At 43.0% G+C, this 25,482-nt stretch overlaps 1 protein-coding gene across 1 annotated transcript in view; it reads right to left on the minus strand.

Annotated features, from left to right (window-relative positions):
- Positions 1-8,561, minus strand: part of LOC136677992 (alanine aminotransferase 2-like) — a 29,587-nt gene extending 21,026 nt beyond the window's left edge. Inside the window, exon 1 of the mRNA XM_066655731.1 lies at positions 8,535-8,561. Coding sequence (XP_066511828.1) covers positions 8,535-8,548 — 14 coding nt within the window. The 5' untranslated portion in view covers positions 8,549-8,561. The remainder of the gene's footprint in view (positions 1-8,534) is intronic.
- Positions 8,562-25,482: the final 16,921 nt, after the last annotated feature.

Below are 25,482 nucleotides of genomic sequence, written 5' to 3' on the forward strand. Positions count from 1 at the left end.
GCTTTCTCCAGCTCTTTTACCTTCTTGACCCAATACTTCTTCTGCTTCCTTTTCTCTTCCTCCAGGCGTTCCCGGGCCTCCCTCTCTCTCTGCAGCTCCTCCTGCAGCTGTTTGCGGAGAGATATTTTGGCTTTCTTCCTTCTGGCCCAACAGGACCTAAAGATGAGAGCCAATACTCCTGCCATCCTGACACCAACAACAAACTACAAACACGATGAGTACACAACAGACGATAGTCAAAGCAAATCTGAAGTTAGATCACCGACCCTCCCGCTTTTATAGCCTCAGTGACATCACACCCGTTCGACATCACCTCGGAACTCTGACCCAACACAGGCCTCAGGAACCTTCAGGTGCATTCCAGAACATTCTAGGGTTTGTGCAGCTAAGCATATTTTATTTTTAGCTTGTATTTACAGAGAGGGTGGCACTTTGATGGGCATATCCTCAATCGAACAAGCACCACCTACTTTTGATGTGACAGTAGGTGAAAGCCTCACTGTGTAGCCAGGAATCATGCATTCGATTCCCTCAGTCTTCAGGGTCTTGAAGGAAAAAAATACGCCTCCATTTTGGGTTATAAACCAAAGCCATATCTTTAAAATTTAGAACATCTTTCTTTATTCTTATTTTCTACGTGTTTCCTGGCCTCTGAGAACTTGAATTTAAAAATCCCATATTATATTATTAGATTCTTATTGTGAACATTTATTTAAACTTAAACTGCTTTATTTAACACTCCTGTTATGTTCCGTTTTGAAGTTTGAAGATCTAGGAAAAATAATTAAAAGTATTTTTTCAGTATGAAACTTCTTCTGCTTGCCTTAATTAGTGTAATCAACATATAATATGAAAAAAAAATATGTTTTTATGAATCTCCCTGCTGACTCAAGGACCATCGCTGCTTATACCACCTTTAGATACAAATGAATATATATATATTTAGTTTTTAATTTATTGTGTGTGTGTGTGTGTGTGTGTTTACACAGTCACGTCATGGGGACATCTTGCGGTATGGGGACCAAACATCAGGTCCCCATAAGGAAAACCCTTTTAAACGAGTGTAGGAGCTGCCCATAGTGGGCCTGTGTGGTTTTTAGAGTTGGCCCGTAACACATGTTTATCCGTCAGTATGAGTGTGTGGTAGCGCCCCCTTATAGGTCTCCATTGTTATTGCACTCTATGCTCTGAAAATTTCAGTGTAAAACATGGCATTTAATTTGGTGGACAAGAAAGAAAATTATTTGCAGGGGATGCCATCTAAGGAGCTGAGAGCAAGTGAAGAGGAGCGAATGTAAAGCACAAGGTAAACACATAACCACTATAATCAGTTTTCAGCACTCAGATTTGGTTAGTTAGCTCTAATTAATTTTCAAGATCAGGTAGGCTCTGGATCCACCACAACCCTGAACTGGATAATGAATGAATGAATAATGAATGAATAGTTAGCTATGTTTTATGACATTTTCCAACTAGCTAGCTTTAGTAATATTATGACTAATACTATATAGTAGCACACAAATCAATGTGAAGGGGTTTATGTAAATTAAAAAGCCAACTGCAATATCTTTACCCTACAACATTGCCCTTGGTATATGGTTTACGTGAGGGATTGAAAAAAAGAAGAAAGTGAGGAGGGAGGGAGTGGACTGGGATTAAATAAACAAAAACAAACATCATATATATAGATATATATATATATATTTTTTTTTTCTTGGTAAATACTTAAATCAAAAGTCTGTAAATGTGTTTAAATTTAAACTAACACTAAAATATGAAACACTATATAAACACAGACGGCGACTGTACCTTCACAACTAAACAGGGAGCTAGTTAGATTTCTAAACCTCCGTCAGAGCACAGCGAGGCGGTGAGGTGCTGAAGGTGTAAATATACCACATAAAAACCAGTGGATTATTTAGGCGCTGTTTAGAACGGTATTCATGACGCCTCATGGATTTAAAGGCCAGTCCTGCTCCGAGCTCGAGGCTGAAAATGGCGCCCTGTTAACTCACTTTTTGTTCGATTTTTTCTGTTAAATATAAATTAAGGTGCAGTTATGTAAAACTTGTAGTTGTCTAGCTTAGCAGACTTTTCGATTGTTCTTATCAGACAGTATCAACCATCGTCTTTTAACAAGATCAATGATTTACCCAACAGGTAGTGTCGCAGTCACACAGCTCCAGGGTCCTGGAGGTTGTGGGTTCGATTTCCGCTCCGGGTGACTGTCTGTCAGGAGTTCTCCCTGTGTCCGCGTGGGTTTCCTCTGGGTGCTCAGGTTTCCTCCCACAGTCCAAAAACACACGTAGGTAGGTGGATTGGCGTCTCAAAAGTGTCCGTAAGTGTGAGGGAATGTGTCTGTGTTGCCCTGTGAAGGACTGGCGCCCCCTCCAGGGTGTATTCCCGCCTTGCGCCCAATGATTCCAGGTAGGCTCTGGACCTAGGTGTGCCCCAGGGCTCCATCCTGGGGCCCCTCCTCTTCATCATTTATCTTCTTCCCCTTGGCCATATTTTTCGTAAGTACAACATCAATTTCCACTGTTACATGGATGACACCCAGCTCTACCTTGCCTGTAAGCCCACTTCCAACCTCCCTCCCCCCTCCCTTACTGACTGCTTAATGGAAATAAAATCTTGGCTTTCCTCAAATTTACTTAATCTCAACAGCGATAAAACCTGAGGTTTTTCTCATTGGTACTAAATCAACATTATCCAAAACTGACAGCTTTTCCCTTAACATTGACAATTGTTCTGTTCTCCCCACCCCACAAGTAAAGAGTCTGGGTGTCATCCTCGACAGTACTCTTTCTTTTCAATCTCATATCAATAACATTACCCGGTCTGCCTATTTTCATCTCCATAACATCAACCGTCTCCACCCCTCCCTTACTCTTCATACCACTGCCATCCTTGTCCACAGTCTTGTCACCTCCCGCCTTGATTACTGCAACTCCCTCCTTTTGGGTATTACCCACAAATCTCTCCATAAGCTTCAACGGGTCCAGAACTTAGTTGCCCGTATCATCACTAGAACCCCCTCCATCCACCACATCACTTCCCTGGCTTCTGGTCAAGTTACGCATTGATTACAAGATCCTTCTGTTAACATTCAAGGCCATCCACAATGTATCTCCACCATATCTTTCCAATCTCCTCCATGTTATAACTCCCTCTCTCACCCCCAGATGCTCCTCCTCCTCCATTCACTTGACTGTACCCCCTGCCCGTCTCACTTCCATGGGAATTAGAGCTTTTAGGCGTTCTGCTCCCCAGCTTTGGAACACTTTACCCCCCGACATACGGAACATAAACTCACTCCCACAATTCAAGACTTCACTCAAAACCCACCTGTTTAAGATTGCCTTTTCTTTAAAATGACTCAGTTGCATTGTTTATTTTATCCAGTACTGTATACGTGTGTGTTTTTCGGTATTATTTATGTTTATTGTTTACTCTTTGTAAGGTGTCCTTGAGTGACAGAAAGGCACCTATAAAATAAAATGTATTATTATTATTAAACAGGAAATCAAAGTCACATATGTTTTCAGAAGCTACTGAGGGTTTGGTTAAATGTTAAAGAACACAGCAGTAACAATGACCTATATTTATTTAATATCTTTATAATAAATTTACATGTTAAAATTATGGTGGAAAAGTCTTAAAGAGAATGTTCCCACAACACACTTTCCTTCAATCAGTGTGTGAGTAGAATCTGAGAAAGCTATAACACAGAATCGGTTCCCTTAAGGTATCGTATTGATGTGTGAGACAGGTCCCCATAAGGAACCATATTGTTGTGTGATGAAGGTCCCCACAAGGCCTGTTTTGTTCTCGAAGTGTGAATGCAGACAGAACTTTACTTGGCAGGACAATATATTTAATGATTATTTTAGTTTTTGCGGCACGGTGGCGCAGCAGGTAGTGTCGCAGTCACACAGCTCCTGGAGGTTGTGGGTTTGATTCCCGCTCCTGGTGACTGTCTGTGAGGAGTTGGTGTGTTCTCCCCGTGTGCGAGTGGGTTTTCTCCGGGTGCTCCAGTTTTCTCCCACAGTCCAAAAACACACGTTGGTAGGTGGATTGGCGACTCAAAATTGTCCGTAGTTGTGAATGTGTGTGTGTGTCTGTGCTGCCCTGTGAGGGACTGGCGTCCCCTCCAGGGTGTATTCCTGCCTTGCGCCCAATGATTCCAGGTAGGCTCTGGACCCACTGCGACCCTGAACTGGATAAGCGCTTACAGATAATGAATGAATGAATTTTAATTTTTGTCTCTGATGTCTGATCTATGTTACCAGGCAACTCATCTTAGATATGATACATGACCAAGTGGTCAGTTTATTTGCATGTTATGCAGTATTGAGCTTAAATTGATTATGTTTTTTCTTCTGTTTTTTGTATTTTAACATATTGTCCTTATGATATGTGTTTTCAGTCGACCAGTATTGCAGCTAATAACGTGGCAGATGATGACACCTGTCCCTCTCTCCACTCAGAGACCCAGATGCATGATGCTACTCGTCCAAACAGCACTTCTTCAGCGGTACAATGACGTTAATCACTTCTGATGATTCTACTGTCTGTCTTTGTCGTTTTTTTTATTTTTTTTATTTTTTTGTAAGGCAGATATAAAATTTAAGAAGCTTTTGTGTTGATTTTTAGTGTGAATTATTACACCAGGCAGTTTAAGGTATTGCAATAAGGTATTGCATAATTCTACAGCCTGTCTTTGTCATGTTTTTGTTATTTTTGTTGTTTTTTAAGACAGATAGAAAAAGGAAAGAAGCTTTTTGTGAAGATTTTTAATGTGAATTATTACACTAGTCTGATTATGGCATTGCACTTGGAAGGGTAAAGGTAGAGGAATGAGGAGGGCAGATTTTATTCTCCACTGAGGCTATTTTCTTGGTAAATTGTCACTCTATTCTGGACACGCACGTCGTCCCCACAACACGCTTTCCTTCAATCAGTGTGTGAGTAGAAACTGTGAGAGCTATAACACAGTATCTGTCCCCTTAGGGTATTGTATTGATGTGTGAGACAGGTCCTCATAAGGAACCGTATTGTTGTGTGATGAAGGTCCCCACAAGGCCTGTTTTGTTCTTGAAGTGTGAATGCAGGCAGTGACGCTACTGTTGCACACCCCACCTCCTATTGCTTGCAAATAAAACTAGTCATCCTTTGCGTTCTCTCTGGTTATGTGGCCTTACTTAAAGCTTTCCATGAATCACCTGACCCAAGGCCTGGTCTTCCGCATTGTACTTGGCCAATCACATCCCTTAGATCTAATGAGCTCCTGGATACCTGCACGGCCACTTTTGGATTCCACTTCCTTGCTGCTTTTATGATTTGCGCTGCTGCTTTTACCACTGCATCTTTCAATCCTGACAAAATAATCTCACGACTCACGTTAGCACATTTAAATTGTTCAACTAAACTTGAGTGGTAGCTCCAGCACCCCTCTCCCATACCATGCCACACTACTTAAACACTGCTGCATCCCTAGCCACTTGGCCAGCTAATACGAAGCAGTAAGCCAAACTACAGACACCACAATTTCAACTTTCCTGGGAAACACTATTCATCACTGCTATTAACAGCCTTCAGCAGTTCAGCTTTTAGTCCCACAACTTGTCCTGTATCGTTTAGCGCTGCACTATATCATCTAACTAAAGTCTTTGCTGGTCTCTTCGGTACTGTAGGCCTGACACTCAGTCCTCAGTGTCTAATCCACAGCCATACTGACCTGTAGTCCTTCGTATCTAATCCACAGTCAGACTGACCCTCAGTCCTTCCTGTCCAGCCCATAGCCACGCTGACCCTCAGTCCTCTGTGTATAATCCACAGCCATACTGACCTGCACTCTTCTGTGTGCTTAATTCAAAACAGTACAGATTATCTCTGATCAGTGTCTAATCAATAGCCATAATGACCCATATTTTTCTGTTTCTAATCCACAGGTATACGGACATGCACTCCTGTGCCTAAATGTCAGCTGTGCTCACCTGCAGTCTTCCATGTGTTAATTCACAGGTACACTGATCCATATTTCTCTGTGCATTTGATCAACATTGATACTCCATATTGTTTACCATCTCTTATTCAACCATAATATCCAGCCACCAGTCTACAGCTCTATTTAGGCAAACCTCTACAACTACTTGCAATTACAATTCTGATCTGACCTCATTCAGGTACTGAAAGCCTCTTGGAAGAAGAAAACACTTTGGCAACAGACAGATGTACAGATAGCGGAAAGGACAATCTATTCATCTCATCTTGTATTGTACCATCAAACTGTGAGAAGTGTTTATGGGCTGAATGTGACGCTCTTAAAAACCGAGACTGGCAGAAACTGAAATTCTATTTCAGAATAAATAGTGTGAAGATCACAAAGTAACTGGAATGGCATTTATTTGTTTACATTTACGTCGCAGGAAAGCACGCTGCACATGGCTGAAAAGTCTACTGAATGTAGTTCTTCATTTCCTAACTTTTAAAAAGCATTTGGATTTTACTTCAAAAAATTAAAATACCATGCATTTAAATGTAGCACTTTTTTTGCTGTTTGTTGTAAGAAGAATATCCTTTTATTTTTGCCAGGCACAGAGTTTAATTGTTGCTTCCAAATTTGAATTGAAAATTTGAAAATTAAAAGGTGAATTCTGCTATTTAAATGTGAATTTAATGTGCTGAAGTTAAATGAGTTAGTAGTTTTATTCTAGTGTTAAGTGTCATGTGAGTAATGGTTAACTAATGGTGGGGTTGTTAAATCTGGTTAAAAATATTACATTTCAGAAAGTATTATTCTCGCAGTAGAAAATAAAAGGTTTGCACATGGTGGAATCAATTTAGACAGTAATTCACTACTCTTTCAATCGTTTATACTTGAATAGAGATCCTTTCACTGATTTATCTTTTAATTCTGCAATGTAATTAAGATGATTACATGAGTGATGCATTCTATCACTAGCACCATTTGCTGACTTCATGCTACATTTCTACAAATGACCAACTAAGCAACAATAAACTTAAAAGACATGTAACTATTGTTGCAAATATTGCAAATTTTCTTTCAATTTACAATTAATATTAAATATTTTACAAAAATGCTTTCTGATGCATTTGATATTTGAGCAATGCATAATTCTTAGCATTTGCTATCTTAAAGCATGTAATTTTTCATTAATAACATTTTGTTAGGGCGGCATGGTGACGCAGCAGGTAGTGTCGCAGTCACACAGCTCCTGGAGGTTGTGGGTTCGATTCCCACTCCCGGTGACTGTCTGTGAGGAGTTGGTGTGTTCTCCCCGTGTCCGCGTGGGTTTCCTCCGGGTGCTCCGGTTTCCTCCTACAGTCCAAAAACACACGTTGGTAGGTGGATTGGCGAATCAAAAGTGTCCGTAGGTGTGAGTGTGTGAGTGAATGCACCTCCAGGGTGTATTCCTGCCTTGTGATTCCAGGCAGGCTCTTGACCCACCGCGACGCTGAACTGGATAATCGGTTACAGATAATGAATGAATGAATGAATGAACATTTTGTTACAAGGTCCCCACAAATCAAATGCAAATCTGTGTGAATTATGCAAATAATATGTATATGAGGTGCCCATCAGTTATGTTGACTTGATATTTTTGAGGTCCACATTTAGCATGATCAGAATAGATACTTCAACTTTTCTGAAGTTTGAAGTCGTGTATATGCTCACAAAGCTATAGTTAGTGTACCTGATTTTTTTCATACCCCAAGGACCTTCAGAAAGGGTGGTCCCCACAAGTGATGTTCAAAAAGCTGGTCCCCATCAACCATGGAAACCAGTAAATGTGTGTGTGTGTTTGTAGATAAGAGTTCAGTTGAGAGTGACAAATGTAACTAATTTAGTATAAAATGGAGGTGTTGATTGTGGATTTTGTTAGAGAGACAGAAATGGTAAAATATGAATGTAGATTTCAGTTAAAGAAACGCCAGACAAACAGAGAGGAGGGGAAACATGGTCGAGGTACAGATGTGTTACTCTGTCAGGTTTAATACAATCAGTCATATGGCACTCTTCACAGTCATATTCTGTTATACTGGACACCCCTGATCTAATGACATATTTATTGTCAATTTTGCATTAAAACATCTCTATTCAGAGCAACCTTAAATATGAGAATAGTCTGCAGTTTTGAAAAATGTGTAATATGTGTCTTGACTTAAAAACAATATCAATCTATACATTTCTCTCACATCAAAACAGTCTGGCTGATTTTTTATATTTTAAATATATAATTCTGTAAAATTAAAATGTAGAATCTTTGAAAATCAATCAAGTTTAACTTTTATTTAAAATAAGAATAATATAAGTTAGATTTATATAGTGCCTTTCTAATACCCAAGGTCGCTTTACACAAAGAGGAGGGGGAGATGTGATGATGTACAGTACCTGTGACACATCACCAAGAGAAACCATTATGTATACTTAATTGTACTTACTCACCTGCATACGGGTCATGTGAGAGGGAAAAGAGTACTATCTTTTGATGCTGAGTTTTACTTACCTGGTTGAATCCATTCTCCACAGAGCGAAGGGGGAACTAGCATCTAGAAGAGGGAAAATATATTATCTAATAAATAGTGATATTATGAATGAATGTTAAATATGCCATGGCTGTAACTGAATCTTGGTACAGTTGTTAGTTCATTGTTATTTTTATTGTTTATGAAACTTGTGTATCCAAGATACAATAACTTTTACCTCTTAAGAGAATGGTATATTCTAAGGGGCGGGGCTACCTATATATATACCACACAAGGGTAAAAGAGGGGAGACTCTGCTAGACCGTAGCTAGAGGAGCATAACCTAAGGGCATAATAAGACTCAATTGATTTAGTTGTCTTTATCCTTTTTGTCTCTGCTTATAGAGAATTTTGTTTTGTTAATTTTTTTTGTTCACAAGGAGCGCGCGTGTATATATATTGTAAATAGTAATACAAAGTTTGGTGTGTAAATAAAGGTGGAAGGGAACCAAAAATCGAACCTCTCGGTGTTATTTCGAGTCGACCTTATCATCTCAGGCCTCTCGCCCGACTCTACCCATAGAGAACACCTCCCACCATTTCACTTTGCGATGGTGAAGGGGTGAGCTTTATCACAAATGGTGGCAGTGACTACGAACCTGATGACAGCAACCACATATAGTCTACGACAAGAAACGAGAGAGAGGTACGACGCCGAAAAACAGAGGAGCGTTGTGTAACTCCAATAATAACCACTAGGAGAAGATGGCTCCCAAGAAACCACCAGTCACCCAGACACAGAGCGAAGAAGAGGAATGCGAGTCAACCACCGACAAAGGGAATACATCGGAGATTACCAACTTACAGCAGATGCTCGAAAGTTTTTTCAGCTCTCAACAGCAGAGAGATGAAGAACTGCGGAGAGAAGCGACGAAGCAAGAGCAGAGGTGGCGTTCCCTACAACACCAGTTCGGCCTTCTACAGGAAGAAGTACGGAGGGGCCAAAGTGGAGTACAACAACACAGGGAAACGGAGCATTCCACAACAGCATGGCACACAAGAATATACAGACCCGCGACTCCGGCAGTAAGTGCATACGACGCGATGGGAGATCAATTAAGGACAACACAGGTAGCGTGGCCAAGACTCCCGCAACTTAAAGACGAGGATGACATCAAACATTACTTCATAATGTTTGAGCGGTTAGTGCTAGCGGCTAGATGGCAGAAAACGGACTGGGCTTTTCATCTGGTCCCCTTGCTGGAAGGAAAGGCAAGAGCAGCCTACGTCGCCATGAGCGTTGAAAAGATAAATGACTTTGAAGCAGTAAAAGAGGCTATTCTCAGAAAGTTTGAGATTAACCCTGAGACTTACAGACAGCGTTTCCGTAAAGGGCACGTATTAAAGAACGAGACGCCGAGGGAACTATTCACGCGGCTCACGGGACTTTATGAGAGATGGATACGTCCAAAAGATAAGACAAAAGAGGACATCGGACTAACCATCGTTCTAGAACAGTTCCTGAGCGTAATCAATCCAGAATTGAAGAGCTGGATATTGGAACGCAGCCCGACTTCTGCGGAGCAAGCGGTTGAAATGGCAGAAGCTTTCATCGCGGCACGGCAAGCCGAGGGAGAGTTCCAGGTCGGAAAGTCAACCTTCACCAAACAGACCAGTAAGTTTGAGAGACGTGACTATTGTAGTGGTGTTGAACGTTCAAAGCCAGCCTTTAAAATGCAGTGGCATAAGTCCATTAAAAGCTCAGCTGAAAAACCAAAAATAAGATGTTTTAGCTGTAACCAAATAGGACACAAAAGCTCTGAATGTCAATATCCTCCCACTAGCTCTAACCAACTGTGCTACACCCCTAGAAAAGAAAATCCATTTAGTACACAGGAATGTAGTGATGAAACCACAGTAACAGTTAAATTGAATGGCAAACAGTTTAGGGCTTTATTAGATACTGGGGCAAGCCAAACTTTAGTCACACAAGCATGTCTTGAAAACTCTCAATATAGCCTTACAGGTACGTTAAAGGTCAGATACATACATGGTGATGAGCAGATTTATCCTACAACTGAGATTAATATATCCATTAAAGGGCAATCCTACCTGGTACGCGTAGGCGTGGTACAAAACGCTCCATATCCCATCATATTAGGCAGAGACATTCCTATTTTGATTGATTTATTGAACTATAAAATATAAAAATGGCAGAGGCTATGGTAGTGACCAGGCAAAGCAAAAAAAAATTAGCCAAAGAAACCACAGAACTTTTTAAGGAATTGCCATATGCTGCAGAAACTAAAAAAAAGACAAGGAGAGATGTAAGAAAAGCAAAAGTTATGGGAACCAAATGTCTGGAGAAAATAGAACTGCCAGATACAGATAACATTAGTTTACCCATTAACTTTGAACAACTCCAAAATTTAGATGAAACTTTAAAACCACTATTTGAAAAAAGCAAACACTGTAGTGACATCTCTGATAAAGGTTGCCACTTAGCGATTAAAGATAACAAACTATATAGAATCACTGATAAAGGTGAGCAACTAGTACTCCCGGTAAGCCTTAGGGAGAAAGTGCTTAAAATGGGACATTCAGATCCCTGGGCAGGCCACTTCGGGCAAGCTAAAACATTCAGCCGCATAGCATACAGATTTTACTGGCCAGGTCAGTATGCAGATGTCATTAGATACTGCAATAATTGCCCGGAATGTCAACTCACTGCAACTCTAAAAAAGTCAGACAAGGTGCCTATGGTGAGCATGCCTATAATAGACATACCATTCTCTCGCATAGCAATGGACGTAGTAGGGCCGTTACCTAGAACAAAAAACGGAAACCGTTACATTTTAGTAATATGTGAATATGCGACAAAATACCCAGAGGCTTTTGCCCTCAAAAACATTAAAACTCGTCAAATTGTCAATGCTCTGATACAACTTATTTCAAGAGTAGGCATCCCGAAAGAGATATTGACAGACAGGGGCACAAACTTCACTTCAAAACAAATAAAGCAAGTGTACGATCTATTAGGCATTAAAAGTATTCACACCACACCATATCACCCTCAAACTGATGGGCTGTTCGCGTATCGTGAAGTACCTCAAGCTTCCACCGGCTTTTCCCCGTTTGAACTCCTTTACGGAAGACAGGTGAGAGGCCCGATGGATGTCCTGAAAGAAGCTTGGGAAGGTGAGCAGAGTGAACAGAAACTGAACATTTTAACGTATGTCTTGAAGATCAGAGACAAGTTGAGTCAATTGACAAGTACTGTCCATGAAAACATGGAGAAGGCTCAAGAACAGCAAAAACACTGGTATGATAAAGTGGCAAGGAAGAGAGTTCTGCAAATCGGGCAGAAAGTACTTATTCTACTACCCACCAGTGACACTGGGCTTTAACCAAATGGCAGGGGCCATATAAAGTGCAAAGACAAGTCAGAGAAACTACATATGAACTCCACCTGCCTGACAGACGGAAGAAATTTCAGAGCTTCCACATTAACATGTTGAGACCCTGGAAGGAGCCTGAGAATAAGAGTTCGGAGCAGCTATGGATAAGGGCTGTTCATGATGAAGACGAGGTGGCCGAACAGTATTTCCCCACAAGAAAAGAAGGTACCGTTCTTCCGAAGGTGCCCCACTTAACATCACAGCAACAAAATGAACTACTACACGTGGTCCCACCTAAGCTTTTCTCAGATGAACCAGGATTAACAGACGTGACCCAGCATAACATCAGACTCATCAAAGATGAGCCAATTAGGCAGTTCAACTGCAGAGTTCCAGCACGACTTGTCCCAGAGTTGAAAAAAGAAGTTGAAGCTATGATCAAAATGGGAGTAATAGAACCGTCAAAGAGCAAATGGTGCAGCCCTGTCGTCTTGGTCCCCAAGAAAGATGGAGGCTTACGGTTTTGCATTGACTTTTCAAAGCTAAACGCCGTGTCCGCTTTTGACCCATATCCCATGCCAAGAGCAGATGACCTAATAGAGAGGCTAGGGAAGGCTAAAGTTCTGTCCACGGTGGATTTATGCAAGGGATACTGGCAAGTTCCACTCAGCCAGTCCGCTAAGGAACTGACTGCATTTAGAACACCATCAGGACTATACCATTTCCGTACAATGCCATTCGGATTACACGGTGCGGCTGCAACCTTCCAGAGGTTAATGGACGACGTTCTCAGAGGTACGGAGGACTTCGCGGCAGCTTACATTGATGATGTGGTGATCTACAGTTCATCATGGGAAGAACATCTACAACATCTAGGCATTGTCCTGAGGAAGATCGCAGATGCAGGTCTAACAGCAAACCCCAGCAAATGTCATCTCGCTCGTGAGGAGGTCTCATATCTAGGTTACATCCTGGGCGGGGGTCAAATTAGACCTCAAGTGGACAAAGTAGAGGCCGTGAGGGCAACACCCCAACCTAATACAAGAGGAGGGTACGTTCATTTTTAGGTCTTGTGGGATGGTACCGCAGGTTCATCCCTAATTTTTCGTCTAAAGCAGCAGCACTGACGGATTTAACCAAGAAGGACATGCCTCAAAGGGTTAAATGGACAGAGACCTGTGAGTATGCGTTTAAAGACCTCAAAAATGCATTATGCCAGGAACCAGTATTAGCCAGCCCTGATTTTTCGAAACCTTTTATTGTGCAGACTGATGCATCAGGTACAGGGTTAGGTGCTGTCTTATTACAGGGGGAGGACGATGAGAGAAAACCTATCCTGTATATAAGCAGGAAACTGTTTCCACGTGAGACTAACTACTCTACCATCGAGAAGGAGGCTCTCGCTATCAAATGGGCGCTTGACTCTTTAAAGTATTACTTGCTTGGACATGACTTTGTTCTAGAGACAGATCACAAAGCTTTGCAGTGGATCCAAAGAATGAAAGACTCTAATGCTAGGATCACACGATGGTACTTGTCATTACAGCCCTATCGTTTTACTATAAGGTATAAAAAAGGTACCCAAAATGTAACAGCTGACTACCTGTCCCGCCGCTGGGAAGGCGTTGAGCTTAAGGAGGGGGGTGTGTGATGATGTACAGTACCTGTGACACATCACCAAGAGAAACCATTATGTATACTTACCTGTACTTACTCACCTGCATACGGGTCATGTGAGAGGGAAAAGAGTACTATCTCTTGATGCTGAGTTTTACTTACCTGGTTGAATCCATTCTCCATAGAGCGAAGGGGGAACTAGCATCTAGAAGAGGGAAAATATATTATCTAATAAATAGTGATATTATGAATGAATGTTAAATATGCCATGGCTGTAACTGAATCTTGGTACAGTTGTTAGTTCATTGTTATTTTTATTGTTTATGAAACTTGTGTATCCAAGATACAATAACTTTTACCTCTTAAGGGAATGGTATATTCTAAGGGGCGGGGCTACCTATATATATACCACACAAGGGTAAAAGAGGGGAGACTCTGCTAGACCGTAGCGAGAGGAGCATAACCTAAGGGCATAATAAGACTCAATTGATTTAGTTGTCTTTATCCTTTTTGTCTCTGCTTATAGAGAATTTTGTTTTGTTAATTTTTTTGTTCACAAGGAGCGCGCGTGTATATATATTGTAAATAGTAATACAAAGTTTGGTGTGTAAATAAAGGTGGAAGGGAACCAAAAATCGAACCTCTCGGTGTTATTTCGAGTCGACCTTATCATCTCAGGCCTCTCGCCCGACTCTACCCATAGAGAACACCTCCCACCATTTCACTTTGCGATGGTGAAGGGGTGAGCTTTATCACAGGAGAAAAAAAAAAATAATAATAATAATAAGAAAAAGAATAAAATAATAATAATAATGAAAAAAAATATATATATATATATATATATATAGAGGAATACACTTATGCCTGCAGAGTGCAGAAGTACTGAGAAAAGAGATAGGTCTTTAGCTGGGTTTTAAAGGCAGAAAATGAAGACTTTGTGAATTCCAGAGCTTGGGTGCCATCACGCTGAATGATCTACCACCAGCGGTAACCAATTTAAATTTTGGTACTGACAAAAGACCGCTCTCAGAGGACCTCAGTGATCTTGTAGGACAGTAGGAGTGTAAAAGTTCAGAAAAGTAGGCTGGCGCCAGACCGTGCAGAGCTTTGTATGTGAGCAGGAGAACTTTAAACTGAATACGGAGTGAGACAGGTAACCAGTGGAGCTGATGAAGAACAGGGGTGATATGAGCTGATTTTTTAGAACAAGAGAGGACCCGAGCAGCAGAGTTCTGAACACACTGAAGGGAGTGTATGGTCGTAGAAGGAAGGCCAATGAAGAGAGAATTACAATAGTCTAAACGGGAGGAAATGAAAGCATGGACCAGAATTTCAGCTTTAACAGAAAGCAGAGGACGAAGGCGAGCAATATTACGTAGATGGAAGAAGGATGTTTTGGTTAGGGCCTTAATATGAGGTTTGAAGGACAGGGAGGAGTCAAGAAGTACACCTAAATTGCGAACACCTGGAGAGGTTTTTACAGCCACACCATCAAAGTTAAGTGTGATATCAGAGATTTTTGAAAGAGTGGACTTGGGGCCAGTGAGCAACACTTCAGTTTTTTCTGTGTTGAGTTTCAAAACGTTGGCATACAACCAGTGTCTCAGGTCCTGAATGCAGGAAATAATGGCAGAGGGGGACAGAGTGGAGGTATTTTTTGTGCTCATGTATATTTGAGTATCGTCTGCATAACAATGATAATTAAGACCATGGCTGTGGATGATCTGACCAAGTGGCAGCATGTATATGATGAATAGTATAGGGCCTAGGACTGAACCTTGGGGAACACCTTGTGTAACAGTACTAGGGGAAGATCTGTGTGTACCAAGAGCAACAAAATGAGATCTATTGGTAAAGTAAGAGATGAACCAGGAAAGTGCTGTGTCAGTTATGCCAATAGCTGAGAGACGAGAGATGAGTATGCTGTGATTAACAGTGTCGAATGCTGCACTCAAATCTAAGAGAACAAGGATACTGAGTGCACCAGAATCAGTAGCGAGTAGGATATTGTTTAAAACCCGCAAAAGGGCAGTCTCAGTACTGTGTTTTGTGCGGAAGCCAGACTGAAAAGGCTCAAAAAGATTATTGTCCATCAGGAATGACTTATATTTGAATATTTGAAATTTAAACTGCTGTTATTAATGTGGCAGTAATCGACATCCCATAACAAAGTCAACAAAGACAGAAATGCATTTCAATGTATTTTATATATTTATTTATATGAGGAACACTTGTGGGAACACTCTTCCTGGTGTAGCCCCTCTACGTTTCTACAGTGCACGTCTCTCAAAGGCTCCTGTGATCTCTGCAGTGCAGCCTCTTCCATCAGCCGAGCCTCCATCTCTGCTCCACCTCTTCTACTGCTCCTCCTTCAGCAGGTGCTGGAGTCTCTTTTTCTCGGCTTGGATCTTCTCCTTCTCCACAGACACCTGGGCCCAGGCCTCCTCCTGTCCATCTGGAACTGCTGTTGAGCATCCAGTTGCTCGCGCCGTTTCTGCAGTTGTTTAAAGCAGGTACGAGCAACTTGCTTCTTAGCCTCTGCTTTCTTAAGCTCAGTCCTGAGCACCTCCATCTCTGAGCCCTGCTCTTCCTCCACCTTCTTTAATGCCTCCAGCTCCTTCTCCAGTCGGCACACCTTCCTCTCCATCTCCTCCTTTTCTGCCCTTGTGGCTTCAATGGTGCTTTGTGCTTTTTTGAAGCACCGAGCCCAGGTCTCTTTCTGTCTGGCCCACACACTTTCCGCCTCAGTCCGACGCTGTCTCTCCCTCTCCAGCTCCAGCGCGGAGTTCTCTTTAACCTCCTGGAGCTTCTCCTCCAGCTGGGCCTTCTCCTCCCTGACAGCGTCCAGCAGATCTTTCTGGAGCTGTTTCTCCTTCTGTGCGTGGTCAGCATTCTCTTTAAGGAAGGCCTGGTACACCTCGCTTTCCTTCTCCCTCGCTTTCTCCAGCTCTTTTACCTTCTTGACCCAATACTTCTTCTGCTTCCTTTTCTCTTCCTCCAGGCGTTCCCGGGCCTCCCTCTCTCTCTGCAGCTCCTCCTGCAGCTGTTTGCATGTTTCCTGGCCTCTGAGAACTTGAATTTAAAAATCCCATATTATATTATTAGATGCTTATTGTGAACATTTATTTAAACTTAAACTGCTTTATTTAACACTCCTGTTATGTTCCGTTTTAAAGTTTGAAGATCTAGGAAAAATAATTAAAAGTATTTTTTCAGTATGAAACTTCTTCTGCTTGCCTTAATTAGTGTAATCAACATATAATATGAAAAAAAAAAAATCTGTTTTTACAAATCTCCCTGGTGACTCAAGGACCATCGCTGCTTATACCACCTTTAGATACAAATGAATATATATATATATTTAGTTTTTAATTTATTGTGTGTGTGTGTGTGTGTGTTTACACAGTCACGTCATGGTAACCTCTTGCGGTATGGGGACCAAACATCAGGTCCCCATAAGGAAAACCCTTTTAAACGAGTGTAGGAGCTGCCCATAGTGGGCCTGTGTGGTTTTTAGAATTCGCCCATAACACATGTTTATCCGTCAGTATGAGTGTATGGTAGCGCCCCCTTATAGGTCCCCATTGTTATTGCACTCTATGCTCTGAAAAAACACTTCTTACATATATGTGTGGTATGGTTGACAGGGAGCGCTAAAGAGGGTATTATTGTCGCCACCTGGTGGGTTGGATAGGACGATAAAAGCCCCAGGATCACCAATAATTTTCACTTCCGCTTTCGATCAACCAAGGTGGTGTGTGTGGGCGTGCAGCGTTGTCGCGGCGGTGGAAGCTGAGTCGTATTTCTCTGGCTGAATCGGAAGCCAAGTGTCCGAGGTTTAAGCAGGTTTCTAGCCTTGCTTGACTACCCAGCGATCTATAGGGTAGACGGTGGTTCGAGGCCACGCATAACTGACTTCGCCGTTAAGGCTTACACTTGATTGCAGTTGCCTGAACGTCATTGTTCCGGTGCTGGTTGATCGCACTTTGCAGCAGCTAGGTTGGTGTTTCTCTTTTTTTATATTAGTGCATCTTATCTTGGTGGGTTAGGAATTGTGATATGGGGAGCAATGCGGTTAATGGCGATTTATGTTTTAACTTCAATATAGTAATTGACCGCGGTGGCCTGAATGTCACACTTCCTGTTCCAGTTGATCGTGCTTTGCAGCCTCTAGGTGGGTGTTTATTTTTTTATTAGTGTATCTCATCTTAGCATTTTGATTGTTATGTTTTAAGGACAGGAGTGTACCGAAATGTAGACTGATCCTGTGTTTTATGTTTCTAGTGGCGCCAGGCCTGGTTGCCTGTAGGCCACTGTTTTCTTTTGTTTCTTTTCTTTTTTTCCTCTCCCTTCTTTTTATATTACTTGCTTGCCTCTCATGCCAAATTTTTTAGCAGTATTGTATTGATTTATTGAGCTATCTGTACTGTTGTCTTTTAATTTTCTTCTCTTAGTGGACCATACGCCCACTACTTTTACTCAGTGTTACTAGGGGTTGCCCTTTATGCCCATTTAGTGTTTAACACGTTTGAATAAGTCTTAATTGTGATGGCCCTAGAGTAATTATTAGTGTTCTGCCCCAAGGCTTAAGTTTGAGTACTTTTGGTTTCTTTCTTTTTGTGAGTGGTTTATGTTTAGAGGTGTTTTCTTTGTTTTGTTTACTTGGGGTAATTAACTGGAACTCCTTCATTACTCTGTGGGCATCTTACTATTAACCTTTTAGGTGTTGTCCGAGGTATTGGGCTGAATGGGAGTGTTCCTGGTGTTCACTATTGAATTCAAGACTCGTGTTAATGTGAATTGATTTTTTTTACTGTGTTGACTGAATAAAGCGCCTTTTGTTAAGCAGCCTTATCACTCATTTATTTGAGAAACCTGACAGGGGTCCCCATACCCTTTAGACAATTGGGGTGGCGTAGTCGTGGTTATTGTATGTGGCGGTAAGCTCTTTTATTTTATAGAGGGTGCATAGTAGTAGCCCCTGAAGCGTGCGCCCCGCCACATTCTTGGCGTAGTCGGCAGGATCGTGATTAGATTAAGGCTGTTTGACAGGTGTGTGGTCAATAGTATATGGTGGCTCAGTATTTGGCTTGGCAAGTAGGTGTTTGGAGGGAGAGGAGAAGGGAGAAGGAGGAGGGACGGAGAGAGCGGTGGTCACGGCTGGACTGAAGCGTTGATGCCAACAGAAGACTTTTGCCATCCAGAAGGAGCCTGAGGACCTGGGGATTGGAGCTGAAGCCACTTACACCTACAGATTTTTTTTTTTCCTTCCATTTCTCTCTCCTTTGTTTTTTTCTTTTCTTTTGGGTTTTGGTTATAGATTTAGTTTTCTTTCTTTTTTTTTGAGAGAGTATATTTCTTTAAAAAAAAAAAATATATATATATATATATATATATATATATATAATAATAATGGCAGATGAGAATTTGGCAGATCAGCTTAAGGCCCTTACCGAGCTAGTTCAGCAGCTCAGGACAGAAAATAATAGACTCAGAGAGGAGGTAACTCAGAGACCTGTAGCCGCAAGGGTAGATAACGCGGTTGAAGGTACTTCCAGGCAATCATATACTTCTAGTTCTGTCCAGGGGAACTCTTCGATTGTGGGTGGAGTAGTAGAACGTTATGTTTATGTGCCTAGGGACAGAAAATGTCCCAGGTTTTCTGGAAACCCGGCAGTAGATTCCCTTAAGGTGGAGGAATGGATAGAAGAGGTTCGGCGGTATTTGATATTACGTCCTGGGTCTAGGGGTGAGCAGGCTTTGAGCGTACTTGACCTGTTGGATGGCGAAGCAAAGGCAGAAGTTAAGTTTCGTCCTGACTCTGAGAGGGAAGGACCAGAAGGGATTTTTAGTATTTTAAGTAGTGTGTATGGGTGTTCGCAGTCATGCGTTAGTCTGCAAACTCAGTTTTTTCAGCGGCGACAACGTGAGGGCGAGTCATTAAGAGTTTATTCCCATGCCTTAATGTCACTAATGGAGGCTGTGAAGCGTAGGGATCCTTTATGTTTTGCCAGTCCTGACATTACCTTGCGCGATCAATTTATTGAACATATACGTGATAGTTCACTGCGAAGGGAGTTACGGCGCCAGGTCCGTGTAGACTCCGAGGTGACCTTTTTGGATATTCGTAGCGAAGCAATTCGTTGGGCGGAGGAAGGCGAATCTTTCAGCCATCGCCCCCGAGTACACTCTTGTCACACCCATTTAGTAGCTGAGCGCGAGGGAGATGTAAATGCTGTTTTGGTTAACCATTCAGGTGAACTGACAGACCTAAAGGAGAACCTACGGAAGCAACAAGTCCAGTTGGATGCTATCATGCAGCGTCTCGAGTCTGCCCCTTTAGTCCCTAGGCCCCAAGGTCACCAGATTAACCGCCATTCACGGTATCGGTTTCAGGCCGATGGTAAGCCAATATGCCTACGTTGTGGTCAGCCGGGGCACATTGTTCGTTTTTGTAAAGCAGAGGCCAGTGTTGGACTAAGAGTGGGGGGAGCAGTAGACCGGGCTACCGTTCAGCAACAGGAAAACTAGTACCCCCCGATACAATAGCCCAGGTGTCGGGAGGGGAGGAACAGGGCTTTGGACTTTCAGGAGCAACAAGGTTAGTTGGTGAATGCCCTACAGTGGAGATTGAGATTGGGGGAGTGGTAGTGCCTTGCTTATTAGATACCGGGTCGATGGTAAGCACAGTTACAGATCAGTTTTTTAATGAGTATTTACGAGGTCACTTGCAGCCATCCTTGCAGTCATGTCCATGGTTGCAGTTAAAGGCTGCTAATGGACTAGATATTCCATACTTGGGGTATCTGGAAGTGGACGTGTGCGTTTTTGGCAAGGTTTTACCCCGTATGGGTATTTTGGTTACTAAAGGTTCTAGTGAGTCTAATACTCTTCTCTCTAAGAACGCTATTCCGGGGTTGCTGGGGATGAATATAATTAGTCAGTGTTATAACGAGCTGTTTTTACAACATGGGCCGGCACTGTTCCGTTCCCCAGAGGTCCAACAGGCTGGTAGGGTGTGGCAAAGAGCATTTTCGCAATGTCAGCATTTGGAGCGTACTTGTCACGGGGGTAGGGTAGGCCTGGTTAGAATGCAGCGTGGCCCTGCTGTTCGAGTACCAGCTGGCACTATGAAGTTTGTGCCTGCCTTGTGCCATGGTGGTCTGGGGCGTGTTCTTTCTTCTGGGATGTTGGAGCCAGCATCCTTTGTGGATGGCCATTTGCCCGGTGACCTTCTCATCCCTTCAGCCTTTTTGACTGTGGAACAGGGAGTGATACATGTGCCTGTGGTGAATGTGAGTTATCAAGATAGGTGGCTTCAGCCCAAGGTGGTGCTGGGGGAGCTTTATGTACCTAAATGTTTTTCTAGTGGTAGTACCGTGCAAGTCCAGAGAGATGAGCAGCAGCAAGTGGTGACAATTCAGTCTGTTCAAAGGGATGATGGGTTTGGCATTGATTTTTCCCAATGTACTTGGCCCTCTCTTTCTGATCAAGAACAGGAACAAGCCCGAGCGGTTTTGGAGAAGTATCGTGACACCTTTAGTCAACATGATGGTGATTTGGGATGTACTACACTGGTTCAGCATACCATCCCTCTCGTGGATCCTATTCCAGTGAGGCAGAGGTATCGGCGCCTTGCACCTTCGCAGTATGATCTAGTGAAAGCCCATATACAAGAACTGGTAGATCGTAAAGTAGCGAGCCCTAGTACAAGCCCTTATGCATCGCCCATAGTGGTTGTGCAGAAGAAGGATGGGTCCATCCGTTTGTGTGTCGATTATCGTCAACTTAATGCTAAGACGCGCAAAGATGCTTTTCCTTTGCCTAGGATCGAAGAATCCCTAGATGCTTTGAGTGGTGCTAAGTGGTTTAGTACATTAGATTTGGCCAGTGGGTATAACCAGGTGTCAGTAGCTAAACAGGATAGAGAGAAAACTGCCTTCTGTACACCTTTTGGCCTGTTTGAATTTAACAGGATGCCATTTGGTCTATGCAATGCGCCGAGTACGTTTCAGCGATTGATGGAACGGATTTTTGGCGACCAAAGTTTCCATTCCCTGTTGTTGTATCTAGATGATGTGGTCATTTTCTCTCCAACTGTCGAGCAGCATCTCCAACGTTTGGATATGGTACTGGGCAGGTTGCAACAGCATAACCTAAAACTGAAGTTACAGAAATGTAAGTTCTTTCAGACGGAGGTCGGTTATTTGGGGCATGTTATTTCCGCTGCAGGTGTGTCCACTGACCCGGAGAAGATCCGGGTAGTAGAGGACTGGAAAAGACCGTCAACGGTTAAAGAGTTGCGGTCCTATTTAGGTTTTGCCTCATATTATAGACGGTTTGTGGAGGGGTTTGCTCATTTGGCGGCTCCCCTGCATCGACTTGTGAGTGCCATACAGGGCTCTAAAAAAAGACCCAGTCCTAGAGTGCAGGATCCCCTTGGGCAACATTGGGATGAAGCCTGTGAGAGGAGCTTTTTAGGTCTTAAAGAGCGACTTGTAAGTGCACCTGTGTTGGGATATGCTGACTTCACTCGCCCTTTCCATGTAGAAATTGATGCGAGTCATGCTGGGTTAGGGGCAGTGTTGTCCCAGGATGTAGATGGGCAGCGACGGCCAATTGCATATGCCAGTCGTGGGTTGCGACCATCGGAGCGAAATATGTCAAACTACAGCACTATGAAGTTAGAGCTGTTGGCTTTAAAGTGGGCTTTAACTGAAAAATTTAGGGAGTATCTTTTGGGCAATAAATGTATCGTTTATACGGATAACAATCCGTTGAGTTATTTACAGTCTGAAAAACTGGGGGCAGTAGAACAGCGGTGGGCATCCCAGTTAGCATTGTTTGATTATGAGATCAAGTATCGCCCAGGTGTGGCCAATCGCAATGCAGATGCCTTGTCTCGGTTGCCTGTCCCTTCTGAAGCTTTTCCGGGGGGGTTGGTAGGAGGGGTTTCCATTCCCCTCGAGGTAGCTCATCAGGTACGTGGCTTAGAGAGACGCGACCTGTTGTGTCAGACAGTAGATGCAGTCCCTAGTCACAGTAGGGCTGACCTTAAGGTGTTGCAAGCGGCTGACCCATGTATTGCCGCATTCTTGCGGTATTGGAAGCAAGGACGGAAGCCTACGGTACTAGAGCTAAGAAGGGAGACAGAGGGGTTGAGGGAGTTGGTTAGGCAATGGCCTAGGATTATAGAGAATGAGGGTGTTTTGTACAGACAAGTTAAATTTCCATCAGCAACCAACCCAGTCTTTCAGTTGTTGTTGCCTAAGGCACTGCAAGGTGAGGTGCTCACCGGGCTACATGACCATCACGGTCACCAGGGTATAGAGCGCACTACGGACCTTGTGCGGCAGAGGTGTTACTGGCCTAAGATGTGGCAAGATGTGAGGGATTGGTGCCTTCAGTGTGACCGATGTTCCGTGGCTAAGGCCACACGCCCTAAAGTAAGAACTTTTATGGGTAGTTTATTGGCCACTCGACCTTTAGAAATTGTGGCCATCAATTTTACCCTTTTGGAGCGGGCTAGTAGCGGACAAGAGAATGTGTTAGTAATTACAGATGTATTTTCAAAATTTACCCAAGCATATCCAGTGCCTGACCAAAAAGCCAGTACGGTGGTGAGGGTGTTAACCGAAAGGTGGTTCTATGTGTATGGGGTACCTCAAAGGATCCATTCAGATCAGGGTCGTAGCTTTGAGGGGGAGTTGTTGCGACGCCTTTGTGAGCTCTACGGCATAGAGAAGAGTCGGACTACACCTTACCATCCGGAAGGCAATGGGCAATGCGAGCGTTTTAATAGAACTCTGCATGATTTGCTTAGAACTTTGCCTCCTGAAAAGAAAAGAAAGTGGCCGCAACTGTTACCACAGTTAGTGTTTGCTTATAACACCACGGTGCACCAGTCTACCCATTACTCCCCATATGAATTAATGTTTGGGCAGAAACCACAGCTGCCCATTGATAGGTTGTTGGGGAATGGTTGTGAGGAAGGGGAGGGGAACATTGATCTTTCTGATTGGGTAGCTCAACATAGGGAGCATTTGGCTGAGGTGTACGTTAGAGCAAAAGAACATTTAGAGGAGGCAGCAGCATATCGGAGGCGTAATTATAATGCACCAGCACCCCTACTTTCTCCAGGCACACGGGTTCGTTGTAGGAATCATTTTCAAGGTAGGCATAAGGTACAGGATCTCTGGAGTTCTACTGTTTTTGATATAGTGGAGTGCTTAGATCATGTGGGGACTCTGTATAAGATTAGGCCAACAGGGACTGAGGAAGGTTGCAAAACAGTGCATCGGTCAGAATTAAAGGTTGTGACCACGGCAACAAATTCATTAACACCAGCCGAAAAGGTTATTGTAGAACCCGGGTTAGCTTGTCATCAGGAGGTAGGTTTAGATGATTTAGAAGAAGAGAGTGTATCGGGAGAGGTATTGGTGGGTGTAGGGCCCCCAGTAGTTGATGTGGTTGGGAGGGTGACTGAGCCTCGTTTAGGTCAGGTAGTGGAACCTATCCAAGAGCAGCAGGGGTGTACAGTTAGCGCACCTGCTATCCCCTTAGCTCCTCAGGTGCCGTTGATACCTGAACATCAAGGGCCGGAGTTTTTACCTGTTCCTATGTTGCGGCGTTCGGCTCGTAGCACTGCAGGCCAGCATCCAAACCCTTTCCACCTCCCTCGTGCAGCTACAGCAAATGGTGTTACTGGTTTAGTCACATCTGGCCCCGTTCTTACCATTTTTCGGCCATGGCAGTAGTGTTCTGGTGGGGTAACTTGTTCACCGGGACGGTGAACTTTGAAAGAGGGGGTGAATGTGGTATGGTTGACAGGGAGCGCTAAAGAGGGTATTATTGTCGCCACCTGGTGGGTTGGATAGGACGATAAAAGCCCCAGGATCACCAATAATTTTCACTTCCGCTTTCGATCAACCAAGGTGGTGTGTGTGGGCGTGCAGCGTCGTCGCGGCGGTGGAAGCTGAGTCGTATTTCTCTGGCTGAATCGGAAGCCAAGTGTCCGAGGTTTAAGCAGGTTTCTAGCCTTGCTTGACTACCCAGCGATCTATAGGGTAGACAGTGGTTCGAGGCCACGGATAACTGACTTCGCCGTTAAGGCTTACACTTGATTGCAGTTGCCTGAACGTCATTGTTCCGGTGCTGGTTGATCGCACTTTGCAGCAGCTAGGTTGGTGTTTCTCTTTTTTTATATTAGTGCATCTTATCTTGGTGGGTTAGGAATTGTGATATGGGGAGCAATGCGGTTAATGGCGATTTATGTTTTAACTTCAATATAGTAATTGACCGCGGTGGCCTGAATGTCACACTTCCTGTGCCAGTTGATCGTGCTTTGCAGCCTCTAGGTGGGTGTTTATTTTTTTATTAGTGTATCTCATCTTAGCATTTTGATTGTTATGTTTTAAGGACAGGAGTGTACCGAAATGTAGACTGATCCTGTGTTTTATGTTTCTAGTGGCGCCAGGCCTGGTTGCCTGTAGGCCACTGTTTTCTTTTGTTTCTTTTCTTTTTTTCCTCTCCCTTCTTTTTATATTACTTGCTTGCCTCTCATGCCAAATTTTTTAGCAGTATTGTATTGATTTATTGAGCTATCTGTACTGTTGTCTTTTAATTTTCTTCTCTTAGTGGACCATACGCCCACTACTTTTACTCAGTGTTACTAGGGGTTGCCCTTTATGCCCATTTAGTGTTTAACACGTTTGAATAAGTCTTAATTGTGATGGCCCTAGAGTAATTATTAGTGTTCTGCCCCAAGGCTTAAGTTTGAGTACTTTTGGTTTCTTTCTTTTTGTGAGTGGTTTATGTTTAGAGGTGTTTTCTTTGTTTTGTTTACTTGGGGTAATTAACTGGAACTCCTTCGTTACTCTGTGGGCATCTTACTATTAACTTTTTAGGTGTTGTCCGAGGTATTGGGCTGAATGGGAGTGTTCCTGGTGTTCACTATTGAATTCAAGACTCGTGT

This window comes from Hoplias malabaricus, chromosome Y (genome assembly GCF_029633855.1).
Source record: "Hoplias malabaricus isolate fHopMal1 chromosome Y, fHopMal1.hap1, whole genome shotgun sequence".
Lineage (NCBI taxonomy): Eukaryota > Metazoa > Chordata > Actinopteri > Characiformes > Erythrinidae > Hoplias > Hoplias malabaricus.